We start from the raw sequence: 14,366 nt of genomic DNA on the forward strand, positions 1-14,366 counted from the left end.
TCGTGAAGATTGGTTCATAACTGTGACCTGCATGGGGTTTACAAATTATAATGGACAGACGGGCGGACACGCATTTCTAGATCGACTCAGCTAGTCGAGATATGATGATCGGTATACTTAAAGGTGGGTCCAGGACCAATATTTAGCGGCGTTACAATCTCTTGGGGCTGCAAAAAGCTATAATACCCTGACAACATAGTTGTGTAGGGTATACAAAATCTACGCCTTGTTGTTGACCCTAAAAAATATTTTTTTAAAAAATCTACGCATTGTGTCGACCGTTAAGTTTTTTTTTTACAAAATCTATGCCTTGTTTAGACCCTCTAAAATATTTTTTAAAAACATGTGAAAATATTTTTGTAGATTTTGTGTAGAACCTGAAAATATTTTTTAAAAAAGCATACGTCTTAAAAATCTTAGTTAAATTAAAAAGTGCGCCTGAGACACCTCTCACCTATTTACCCCCATCTCCCCTAAGCGGTATAAGCTACGTAAATAAATTAGTTTATTTTGTCATCCGACGTAAGTACATAGTTTAATGAGCTTGACAAACATTTGCTCGTTTGACATACAACTAAATTTAGCTACATTTTTTTTTTTTGAACAAAAACAAAACAAAAAAATATGAAAACAATAATTCATAAGAAATATTTTAATGCGGTGTATAGAACCACAACAGTGACGTTAAATATTAAACAATAGTTTTTTGTTCGATTTCGAAGGAGTTAATTGTTTAGCTGAATTGCGAAAACGAGTTTAACTACTTCAAATCGATGATACGATTTTTTTTATTTTTTGTTAATAGTTCAATGTGTGAAAAGCATTATTAATATTTATAAACATAAATCCAGAAGCATGGAAAAAAGTTAGTAATTTCTTTTGGGTGTTAATTTTTAATGAAATGTATTTTGTTGCTTTGTGTTAATTTAAAATCTGCTAATGTTGTCGTTGTTTTGTGGGTGGTAACGCCAGAAGATGGAATTTTTATGGGTAGATTATATCGATTAGCAAGTTATGCAGAATTAATGAAGCATGAAAAAAAATCTGGTTGGTGCTAAGAGAACGTTAGACACCCTACATTAAATTGGTAAGGAATTGTCAATAAAACAAATAAAAAGGTAGAATTCCGGACAAGCTTTTTTTGCTTTACTTAAGCCCACATTGCCTTTTATCACATTTCACGAGTATCACCTACGATCCCCCACAACATAAATCATTGTTGACGTTTTTTTTTTTGTCTGTCACCAGTATTATTTGTTGAATGTTAATTAATTGTAATAAATTGTTGTTGCTGTATATTTTTACAAATTTCAATTTTGTAATCTTGTAAATTCTCAAAGCCATATATCTATTGCACGTCTTCGTTCGTACATTGACGTCAATCACCATTGAAACTTCGAAGTGATCATATCATCGAAAGGTGAAAACTTTCATTACATTGCAAAAATAACAAGTGAAAAAGCGTTAAGTTCGGCCGGGCCGAACTTTGGATACCCTCCACCATAGATATACTGGCAGGTTCTTGAAATGAAAATATAGGGAATATACCAAACCAGTGAGGAAAGTAGTAAAGTCGGACTGGGCCGACTATATTATACCCTTCACTACTTTTTGTATAATCTACATATGCCTCCTAAAAGACTAGGATTTTTCGAAGGAATACTAATTTCAGTAAGTTCCACCATTTATATAAAATCGGACGAAAATATATATGGGAGCTATATCTGTATCTGGACCGATTTTCGCGAAACTTAGAACACATAATTTAAGACCTAATTCATTACGCTGTGCCAAATTTCGTGCAAATCTAAAGACATATAGGGACTTTGGTGCACCATTTACCTTAAATCGGACGAAAATATGTATGGAATCTATATCTAAATCTAAGCCGATCAGGAAACTTAACACACATCATTCTATACCTAATTCATTACGCTGTGCCAAATTTCGTGCAAATCGAAAGGAATATAGGGACCTTGGTACACCATTTACCTTAAATCGAACGAAAATATATATGGGAGCTATATCTAAATCTGAACCGATTTTCACGAAACATAACACACAGAATTTTAGACCTTATTCATTACGTTGTGCCAAATTTCGTGCCAATCGAAAGATATATAGGTGCTTTAGTGCACCATTTACGTTAAATCGGAAGGAACTATATATGGGAGCTATAACTAAATCAGAACCGATTCCCATGAAATTTAACACACATCATTCTAGGCTTAATTCACTACGCTTTACCAAATTTCGTGCAAATCGAAAGATATATAGGGACTTTCGTGCAACATTTACCTTAATTCGGACGAAAATATATATGGGAGCTATATCCAAATCGGAACCGTTTTTTCCCAAATTCAATAGGGTTCGTCCTTGGGCTAAATAAGTGACCTGTGCCAAATTTCATCCAAATCAGATTATAAATGCGACCTGTACTTTGTTCACAAAAATACATGGACGGACAGACAGACGACCGGACGGACAGTCATAAATCGACTCAGAAAGTGATTCTATGCATATTCTCAAAAGGAACCATGTGTCTATCTCGTTTCCTTTTGTCTGTTACAAACATATGCACAAAGACATAATACCCTGTACCACAGTGTGGTGAAGGGTATAAAAATGGACCTATACCGACATTTCTACAAACCGATTATGTAAACAACAATTTTTAATAGAAAATTATAACCTCAACCTTATGGCTAATTATTGTGTATACACTTTCACACGGTGAAAATGTGCCTCATCGAAATATTGGTTCTAGATGTCATGTTTCTTTAGACCAAATCCGTTTCAGAAAAATTTGATTTCATCCCATCTTATTATGTCTTCCAAACTTAGTTCAAGTCCGAATTTGGGGAATATCGGTCCATGGCTTCTGGTACCTCCCACACAGGGGCTACGGCTAAGCCTAAATACGGGCTATAGTTCACATATAGTTCATTATCGAACCGTACGTTCTAGTTTTTTATCTCGATATCTTTCGCAGGGGAATGATTACAAGAGAGTGTTAGAACCAAATATACCAAATGGGGTTATATGGGGACTACGCCTAAAAGGGGTTGACTATTAATAATTTTTGGTAGGGAGATTTGTTTCCATATACGGCTACAAAATACCAAATTTCAGTGATTTCGGTTGAAAAACGCGCTCAAGAACCTCAAAATGCCGAAATTTGGGGGTACCTTTATATGGGGGCTACCAGAAAAAATGGACCTATATTTATAATTTTTAGTGGAGATATTTGGTACCCAATAAGAACCCAATATACCAAAATTTCAGCCATTTCGGTTGAAAAACGCACTCAAGGACCCCGAAATACCGAAAATTGGGGGTACCCTTATATGGGGGGCTACCAGAAAAATGGACCTATATTTATAATTTTTAGTGGAGATATTTGGTACCCAATAAGAACCCAATGTACCAAATTTCAGCGAATTCGGTTAAAAAACCCCAAAATACCGAAAATTGGGGGTACCCTTATATGGGGGCTACCAGAAAAAAAAGCATCTATATTCATAACTTTTGTGATTTGGAACCTATTAAGAATTACAGCCAATTCGGTGGAAAAATACGACCAAAACCCCCAAAATACTGAAAATTAGGAAGTACCGTTATATGGGGTATACCAGAAAAAGTGGACCTATATTTACAATTTTTTGTGGTGACATTAAGTACCCAATAAGAACCCAATTTACCAAGTTTCAGCGAATTCGGTTAGAAAACGCTCTCAAGAACCCCAAAATACCGAAATTTGGGGGTACCCTTATATGGGAGCCATGCTTAAACGTGGACCGATAAATCCCATCTTTGAACTTGACCTGCCTGCAGATAAAATCTCAATTCGTTTAGACGCTACAGTGATTACAAGAGACAGACGGACATGGCTATATCGTCATAGAATTTTACGCTGATCAAGAATATATATACTTTATGGTGTAGGAAATGATTATTTCGATGATTTGCAAACGGAAGAACAAAATTAATATACCCTCTATACTATGGTGGAGGGTATAAAAATAAAACTTAAATTTAATTAAAATTCATTGAAAAAGCTTTCACTAGAAACCCAATACAATGACAAAGAAAATATAAATATTTTTTTTTACTAAAATAAAAGTTTAAAAACATTTTTTAAATCCGTGCATGTTTCGGCGACCAAAATCAAGGTACCGGAAAAATAATATTAAAACACAATATTAAGAGTACTTAAAAACATATATGGCGTGAAATTTTTAAATACATTTTATCAAGCCCTATATAGGCGTGGATTTTTACATCATTTTTTTTTTCAAGGCCTATATATGAGGAATAAAAGACCTCGTATCCAGATTCAATCCAGTTGATGAGCGAATTGCTATAATCCGCATAAAAGCGAAGTTCTTCTACATCAGTCTTATTTGCACCGACCCAAGACAAAGATTAGCAGACCAAAGACATATTTTACGAGCGCCTAGAAACTGCATAGGACCGCTGCCCTGGACATGACATTAACATTCTGCTAGGCGATTTTAATGCAAATATCGGAAGGGAAAATACCTTTGGCCCCACCGTCGGAAAATTCAGCCTTCATGAAGAAACATCCGACAACGGCATGAGGTTGATTGACTTCACGGCAGCAAAAACATGGTAGTGAGTAGCATCAGATTCAAGCATCTAGATATACACAAGGCCACCAGGATTTCTCCTGATCAAGCAACGAGAAATCAAATTGATCATGTTGTGATAAACGGAAGGCATTCATCCAGTGTATTAGACGTTAATATCGATTCGGACCATTACCTTGTGGCAGCCAAGGTATGCACCCGTCTTAATGTAGCAGCAAAGGTTCGATCTAATGTAACACGGAAATTTGATGTCGAAAAGCTGCAAACACAACAGATACTGATATGAAAAACGCGGCGTATAGGCCAACCCTGCGGGCAGTAGCAACACGTAATGTGATGGAGAATAATCGGGAGAGAAGGAGAGAGGAGAAACGTCTTTTCAGAAAAAAGAAGAAATAACAATAAAAACGTGAGCGTAAGAAAATCGAGATGTACATGAGTCAGAACGAAGTCCGAAAATTCTACCAACGGGTAAAATCCTAAACCGAAGGCTTTGGTGCAGGCACATCCTCCTGTAGAGATGAAGAAGGAAATCTGGTGACAGATACCGACAGCGTGTTGAGGATCTGGAAGGAGCATTTTGAAAAGCTTCTGGTATCAAATAGTGGCGGTGAAGAGGATACCCCAGAACCAATAAGAGATGATGGTATAGAGTGTATACCACCTAGCCAATATGAGGTCATAAAAGCAATTAATCGGCTCAAGAACAACAAAGCAGCAGGAGCCGATGGGTTACCCGTCGAACTATTCGAGACTGGTGATCAGATGCTGGTCAGAAGCATGCATCAGCTGATTAGTACAATTTTGCTAGAGGACTGCATGCCCAATGATTGGAAGTTCAGCATCCTGTGTCCTGTGCACAAAAAAGAAGACAAGACGATATGTGCCAACTATAGAGGAATTAGCCTTCTTCCATCGCATATAAAGTGCTATCCAGTGTGCTGTGTGAACGATTGAAGCCAATGGTCAATTACATTATTAGACCATACTAATGGGGCTTCAAACCTGAAAAATCCATCATGACCAGATTTGCCCTCTGTGCCAAATCCTGGAAAAGACCCACGAAAAACACAACGACACATACCAACTATTCGTCGACTATAAAGTCGCATTCGACAGCCCTATCCGTTCTGAGGTGTATAAAGCCATGCCTGCGTTTGGAATTTCTGCAAAATTAATACGGCTATGCAGGATAACTTTGAGTGGCACAAGGTCGGCAGTTAAAGTCGGAAAGGACCTATCGGAGCCCTTCAATACCGAACTAGGATTCAGACAAGGTGACAGCTTGTCGTGTAATCTTTTTAACATCGCCGATGACATCGATATAATGGGTCGAACATTGTGAGCGGTAACAGCCACCTCTGAACAGATTGAGAAGAAGTCTGCCAAAGTGGGAATGGCAGTAAACGGTGAGAAGACCAAGCTGATGGTATCAACTCGCAAGACGTCTAGTAGACTCGGACCAACTGTGGTACTTGAGAACTACCGCTTCGAGGTAGTTAAAGATTTTGTATACCTTGGTACCGCCATAAATAAAACGAATGACATCAGTTTTGAAATTCGGAGAAGGATTGCTACTATGGTCTAAGTAAGCAGTTTAGAAACAAAGCCAGACCAAACTCACACTCACACAAGACGCTGATACTACCCGTGCTGTTACATGGATCTGAAGCATGGGTACTTACACAAGCAGATGAGGCAGCTCTTGGAGTGTTTGAGAGAAAAAATCCACGCCTCATATGGACCTTGAAAACTTAATTTTAAAAAACGCACGCCTCATATAGACCTTGAAAATTTAATTTTAAAAAACGCACGCCTCATATGGACCTTGAAAATTTAATTTTAAAAAACGCACGCCTCATATGGACCTTGAAAATTAATTTTAAAAAATCCACGCCTCATATGGACCTTGAAAATTTAATTTTAAAAAATCCACGCCTCATATGGTCCTTGAAAATATAATTTTAAAAAATCCACGCCTCATATGGACCTTGAAAATTTAATTTTAAAAAATCCACGCCTCATATGGACCTTGAAAATTTAATTTTAAAAAATCCACGCCTCATATGGACCTTGAAAATTTAATTTTAAAAAACGCACGCCTCATATGGACCTTGAAAATTTAATTTTAAAAAATCCACGCCTCATATGGACCTTGAAAATTTAATTTAAAAAATCCACGCCTCATATGGACTTTGAAAATTTAATTTAAAAAATCCACGCCTCATATGGACCTTGAAAATTTAATTTAAAAAATCCACGCCTTATATGGACCTTGAAAATTTAATTTTAAAAAAATCCACGCCTCATATGGACCTTGAAAATATAATTTTAAAAAATCCACGCCTCATATGGACCTTGAAAATTTAATTTTAAAAAATCCACGTCTTGGTTAGATTCCTGAAAATGGAAATAGAAATTTGAATTTAAAAAAATCCACACCTCCTACGGATCTAGGAATTTTAATATTAGATCCTTGAAGTAGAGCCTTGAAAAAATAATTTTAAACAATCTTATGGACCTTTGAAAAAGTGAGTGGTTTGGGGTTCCTCCTATGAGAAATAGTATTTTTGTATAATTATTAATCAAACACCTGCTGAAATATGACTATTTTGTCCATTACCATTTTTTTTATTTAGTCACATTTTCCGTTTTTTCGGAAAATAAGCCTCCTGACATTTTTGCCCCTCCTATTGTTCAATTCCTATGTAAATACACATAAAATAGAATTATTTTCTTGACCTTCTTTTTGGGGCCATATGTGTGTACAAAGGGAGGGGGACCCCCCTCCGTTAAGCGCCAAAAGGCTTTAATGTCGACTCCATTGGGGTGACCATAAATTATGGTCTAGAAATGGTCATGTGGAACAATTGTTGCCATTATGGCTAAGACATTTGCATAATAGAATAGCAAAAAAGCAAGAAGAAGAAGACAACTTCGTAAACGGCGACTATGGCGACAATGACTAACGACAATGGGGTTTTCCATAGACCAAATTCAATTGTTGTCATTCCTGGTGGTCAGTGGAGGAAAAATAGCAAAGGCAGGTAAGGGTAGGATAGAGAAGGGGAGGGTTGGGTAGGTTGGTATGGCTTGGGTTAGGGGAAAAGTGACCATTTATTCAAACGATTCAAACAAGTAGGAGTATAGGATCACAAAAAATTGAGGCCATTTTATTGTTGTTTATATTTCCCGCTGTTTAAATTCTACTTTTAACACCCATTTGACTTCGATGACCTTATTTCTATTTGTATTTTTCTTGTATGAAGTGACCTTTAGAAGAATTTTTTTCTACCAGGAAGTTATTTTTAAATTCCTTTAAGGTTGGCATGGGCTTAAAAATAAACTTAAGCTATTTAAAAATACTTACAAAACGAATTTCAGGCAGCAATGAAGATTAGAAGTTGTTACGGGTAGAGAACTTAATTCAAATCAATTATTAATTTTGAACCTTTATCTGATGGACGCTCTTCGACTTCCTTTTCATCCCAATATCATATGGTCCGCATGGCCACGTCTCTGCGATCTTCCAATTTCCGATTCTCCTTCTGCTCCTTTATGTGAAGTTGGAGATTTTCGTCTTGATCGTAATCGGTCCAAATTTTAAAATTTTTATACGGCACATCAACTGTTGTGGTGGTCACTGTGGAGGTTATTGGATTTTTTGCCGGACGTAATGACCTCTCCGTGGTCGTTGTTGTTGTACAAATAGATTTTTTCAGCGATTTCGGTTGTGTGATAATCGTCGTCTTCGAATTCGGTTGTGTTATTTCCAGAACCTTATTTTGTGGCGGATTTTCAAATGTTATGGTACGGCGTCTGGTCTGTGTTAAGGCCAAATTGCGACTTAAACGTTTCGTATGCTCCTCAACAATGGTTATACACAAATCACGCATGACCGAAGGCGATCGCAGAAATAGCTAGAGATACAAACGCACACACACACGCACGCACAGAGTGACGATATTGGGGGGTGATATTTGTTTTTAATATTTTTTTGTTTTTCAATATTATTTTTTTTTAATATTCAAATCGTGGACTTGTTGTTTACCTATATTTTTTTCTATTTTGTAAAAAATATATTTTTTTTTAATTTTTGCAATTTATTTTTTTCAAATATTTTTATTCAAAATTGTTCAAATTTCATTATAATACTTGTTAACATAATGCACGTGTTGGGAATTTTTTTGGTCGGTTGTTTGGGTATATTTTGAATTGTGGGTGCTGTTTGTTATCTGAAGTTCGAAAAAAATTGTCCCGCAAAAAATATTAATCATCGTTTTGTGGTCAATTTAATAATGGACAGTGGAACCAAAGGCAATAAAATAAAAAAAAAAATCACAAATAATTAATGGACCCCAAAAATAATTCTTAAACAAGTAAGGAAAGTAATAAAGTCGGACTGGGCCTTCCTTCACCACTTTGAGTATAATATACATATGCATCCTAACAGACGTCGATTTTTCGAAGGAATACTAATTTCAGTACGTTGTGTCAATCAACGTACTGAAATTAGGGACTTTGGTCCACCATTTACATAAAATCGGACGAAAATATATATGGGAGCTATATCTAAATCTGAACCGATTTTCACGAAACCTAACACACATCATTCTGGACCTAATTCAGTACCTTATGTCAAATTTCGTGTCAATCGAAAGATATATAGGGACTTTGGTGCTCCATTTACATTAAATCGGACGAAAATATATATGGGAGCTACATCTAAATTTGAACCGATTTTCACGAAACTTAACACACATCATTCCATACCTAATTCATTACGATGTGCCACATTTCGTGCAAATCGATAGATATATAGGGACTTTGGTGCACTAGTTACCTTAAATCGGACGAATATATATATATATATATATATATATGGAGCTATATCTAAATCTGAACCGATTTTCATAAAATTTAACACACATATTTCTACACTCAATACAGTACCCTATGCCAAATTTCGTGCAAATCGAAAGATATATAGGTACTTTGGTGCACCATTTATCTTAAATCGGACGAACATATATATGGGACCTATGTCTAAATCTGAATCCATTTTTTTCCAATTTCAATAGGGTTCGTCCTTGAGCCAAACAAATGAGCTGTACCAAATTTCATTCAAATTGAATTATAAATGCGACCTGAACTTTGTTTACAATTTAACACCAACACACGGACAGACGGACGAACGAACATGCATAAATCGACTAAAAAGCGATTCTATGCTTATTCTCACAAGGAACCATGTGTCTATCTCGTTTGTTGCCTGTTACAAACATGTGCACAAAGATCGCCTTATGATAGACCATTGAAAATATAATAAAAACAGTGAGCGGAGCAGTATAGTCGGACGGGGCCGACCATACGATACCTACACAACTACCACGGAACTCAAATTTTTTTGCGGATGTTTATTCCGAGCCTGGGCAATATTTCGTGATATTTCCCCCTCTTGTCCGATTAGAGGTAAACAGCACCTCACCGTGACATATTTTCCGAATATTTCGAGTATTCAGTACAGCTATTGTCCAGATTCCAGATTCTTTCGGCTTTCATTTGTGGTCTATAGATCGACTCGAATATAAAACAAAAAATTAAGTTTTCGGTCCCCTTTATTCCAAAATTATTATCTGATCATCACCGAAAATTATAGGCGTGGTCCTTGACCATAACTGGAACCTCATGGAACATTTCAAAGCGATCAGCGCTATATTTCCGTCCTCCAGTATGGTAATGGGTTACTAAATAATATACGTATACGGAGATACCTGTAAATATTTGGGTGTAACTGCCACATCCGAGCACATACAACAATATAATTGGTATTGATTTAAAGGTCAACCACTCCTCTTGGAAATAAAATCAACTTCTCGGGTCTATGATCATCAGGTACAAATATATACGCTGTAGAATACAAATTTTGTCATTTTTCACACAAAAGTCAGGGTCCATTTGGCCCGCTAAATATTGACCGATCTTTATCAAAACATGAATGCTTATTCTTTGGCCCGATCCCCTTCTCCATGCAAAATTTCGAGATGTTCGAGCCATTACTGCGGCCTCTAGAGCGACCAGAAAAACCGACAAAAATTTAGTATTTGGTCCATTTTATCCCCTAAATATTAACCAATCTTTCCCAAAAACAATAGGGGTCTTCATTGGCCAGAACCCATCCTACATGCAAAATTTCGTGAAGATTGGTCCATAACTGTGGCCTGTATCGTGTTTACAAATTATAATGGACAGACGGACGGACGGACGGACACACATGTCTAGATCGGTTCAGCTAGTCGAGATATGACGATCGGTATACTTAAAGGTGGGTCTAGGACCAATATTTCGCGGCGTTACAAACTTTTGGGGCTGCACAAAGCTATAATACCCTGACAACATAGTTGTGTAGGGTATAAAAACCAGTGAGCGGAGCAGTATAGTCGGACGGGGCCGACCATACGATACCCTACACAACTTCCATGAAAATCTAACTTCAGCTATGGTAATTTTTCGCTATATTTGCACCCTCTTGACCGACAAATATTACTAATATTCAGTACAGCCCTTCTAATTACTTATCCAGATTCCCTTCAGCGTGGGTTGTGTTGCGATGTTCGGCTTTCAATTGGACATGTAGGTCACCTCGTAAAAACACAAAAGATTAAGTTTTCGGTCCACTTCATCCCACTATTATTATCTGATCATCCCCGAAAATTATAGGCATTGTCCTTGACCACGCCTGGATCCTTATGAAAATTTCAAAGCGATCAGCGCTATATTACCGCCCTCTAGTGTGGTAATGGGTTGCTAAATAATATATGAATACGTAAGCACCTGTGAATATTTAAATGTAACTCCCACATTCGAGTACACATGACAATAAAATTGATATCAATATAAAGGTCAACCACTCCTCTTGGATTTACTATCAACATCTCGGGTCTATGTCCTTAAGGGGTAAATATAAACGTTACAGAATAAAAATTTTGTATATTTTCACACAAAAGTAAGGTTGCATTTGACCCATTAAATAATGACCGATCTTTATCAAAACAGACCTGCTTATTCTTTGGCCCGATCCCATTCCCCTTGCAAAAATTCGATTATTGGGTCATAATTGCGGCCTCTAGAGCATCCACAATAACCGAAAAAATTAAGTATTTGTTCCATTTGATCCCCTAAATGTTAACCGATCTTTTCTAAAAACAATAGGGGTCTTCATTGGCCAGAACCCATCCTACATGCAAAATTTCGTGAAGATTGGTCCATAACCGTGGCCTGTATCGTGTTTACAAATTATAATTGACAGACGGACGGACGGACACACATGTCTAGATCGACTCAGCTAGTCGAGATATGACGATCGGTATACTTAAAGGTGTATGGGGCTGCACAAAGTTATAATACCCTGACAACATATTTGTGTAGGGTATAAAAATCCACGCCTTATATAAGGCACTAAAAAATAATTTTAAAAAATCCAATATTTGTTGTTATTACTTTGAGCCACTGTCCATTGTTTTGGGTGTTAATATTGTCAACATAATTTCGTATTTGTCCATCAATGAAAAAGAGGGCTTTACCAAGCCCTCAATATTTATTGCAACACCATTGGCATATTAATGAGCTTTTATTATTTCTAAGAACCACTAAACCAATTATAATTGGCAAAATTTATTTTTAATGAATGAGCGCCACACAACGTTCATTGTTTGCGGAATTTAGTTGAATTTACCTTCAGATTTTGTCTGACGCAAATTCGGCATAAATTTGCGGAAGAGGTAGGAATATTAAAATATAAATAGCTAGATTTTTTAAAGAATATTTTTCAGGGACTTCTATGAGGCGTGGATTTTATAAAGAATTTTTTTCAGGGACTTCTATGAGGCATGGATTTTTTAAAGAATATTTTTCAGGGACTTCTATGAGGCGTGGATTTTTTAAATAATATTTTTCTGGGACTTCTATGAGGCGTGGATTTTTTAAACAATATTTTTCTGGGACTTCTATGAGGCGTGGATTTTTTAAAGAATATTTTTCAGGGACTTCTATGAGGCGTGGATTTTTTAAAGAATATTTTTTAGGGACTTCTATGAGGCGTGGATTTTTTAAAGAATATTTTTCAGGGACCTCTGTGAGGCGTGGATTTTTTAAAGAATATTTTCTAGGGACTTCTATGAGGCGTGGATTTTTTAAAGAATATTTTTCAGTGACCTCTGTGAGGCGTGGATTTTTTAAAGATAATTTTTCAGAGACTTCTATGAGGTGTGGATTTTTTAAAGAATATTTTTTAGGGACTTCTATGAGGCGTGGTTTTTTAAAGAATATTTTTCAGGGACTTCTATGAGGCGTGGTTTTTTAAAGAATATTTTTCAGGGACATCTATGAGACCTGGGTTTTTTAAAGAATATTTTTTTAGGGACTATTGCTCTGCAATTTATTGGTATTGAATATTTCCCCACCCTGTTTTACTGCGCAGGTGTAAATAAACTAATTACCAAATTTTCAGACGTTACCACAAAAATCTTTAGCAAATAAAATGCTTTTAAAAAACGTTTCATTAGCAATGAATAAATTTCGCAATTACGAAAAAACGCCAGCTTCAAGCTTTTAAAGAAAAGTAAATACATGAAGATGCTATCTGTCTAGCTATCTATCTCTTTGAGGGCTGTGGGCACGTGTCGTTCTTTGTATTTGTTATTTGGATTAAATATTATTTTTGGGTACCAAAAAATTCGTTTTGGAATTTGTTCAGAGGTCGTTGGATAACTGGTCGGACGGTCTGTCGGTAGCCCATTTGGTTGGTTATTTTGAGTGTTTTAATTTTTTCCGGTGGCTTTGCTTCCTATTGTTGTTGTTCTCGATGTTCTGTTGATTTAAAAGATTACAAATCTGTTAAATACGTTGACGCACTAGCTATGAGAATATTGCGTTGTGTGAAGAGGTGAAGAGGGTGAGAAGGGGTGAGAGAAGTCTTTACACAGATCGCATTTCTTGTGATCGTTATTAATTTGATTTAATTAACTTATCGCTCTCCATCGCTGATTGCTGTTAATCAACTGTGGTGGGCATGCGGTATTTGTTTACTTTTGTTGTTTCTTTTTTTTTTTTTAATTTTTATCTTCCAAAAAATAATTGTCTCTAGATTTTGTAAATACATTTGTTGTTGTAAATATTTGTCTGGTATGTGTAACCAGTTACAATATGCTTTTGTTTGCTGATTTCAAATTCTAACTAGAATTTGATTGTTTTTGTTTTTTACATTTCCGCTTTTTGGGAAGTTGTTGACAATTTCCAAATCGATATGTCAATAACAATTATTTTGAAAGAAAACAAATTACCGGTACTTGACAATTATCGCACAATCGATTATCAATACTTGAGATTTTTTGTTTCGTCTAAAATATATACCGGCAATTATGATTAAAAAACAATTAGGAGATAATTATGAAATTGAAATTTTACAATGGCACAGTGTTTCGAAAACATACGTAAAGGTAGTCCGTAAAAAATATTCTTTTAAAAGTCCACGCCTTGTGGAGGTCCCTAAAAAATATTCTTTTAAAAGTCCACGCCTTGTGGAGGTCCCTAAAAAATATTCTTTTAAAAGTCCACGCCTTGTGGAGGTCCCTAAAAAATATTCTTTTAAAAGTCCACGCCTTGTGGAGGTCCCTAAAAAATATTCTTTTAAAAGTCCACGCCTTGTGGAGGTCCCTAAAAATATTCTTTTAAAAGTCCACGCCTTATGGTGGTCCC

General features: G+C 36.1%; 1 protein-coding gene across 1 annotated transcript; it reads right to left on the minus strand.

Moving 5' to 3' along the window:
- Nucleotides 1-8,104: 8,104 nt before the first annotated feature.
- On the minus strand, nt 8,105-8,506 carry LOC133336618 (uncharacterized). Its single transcript, XM_061544900.1, has one exon. The coding sequence runs from the start codon at nt 8,504-8,506 to the stop codon at nt 8,105-8,107; it is 402 nt and encodes a 133-aa protein (XP_061400884.1).
- Nucleotides 8,507-14,366: the final 5,860 nt, after the last annotated feature.

This window comes from Musca vetustissima, unplaced genomic scaffold (genome assembly GCF_032173495.1).
Source record: "Musca vetustissima isolate MV318-11 ecotype Yass unplaced genomic scaffold, APGP_CSIRO_Mvet_v1 utg16115, whole genome shotgun sequence".
NCBI classification, from domain to species: domain Eukaryota; kingdom Metazoa; phylum Arthropoda; class Insecta; order Diptera; family Muscidae; genus Musca; species Musca vetustissima.

Excerpts from the sequence above, each read along its gene's own strand:
- LOC133336618 (XM_061544900.1), bottom strand. The coding sequence starts at position 8,506 with ATGCGTGATTTGTGTATAACCATTGTTGAGGAGCATACGAAACGTTTA.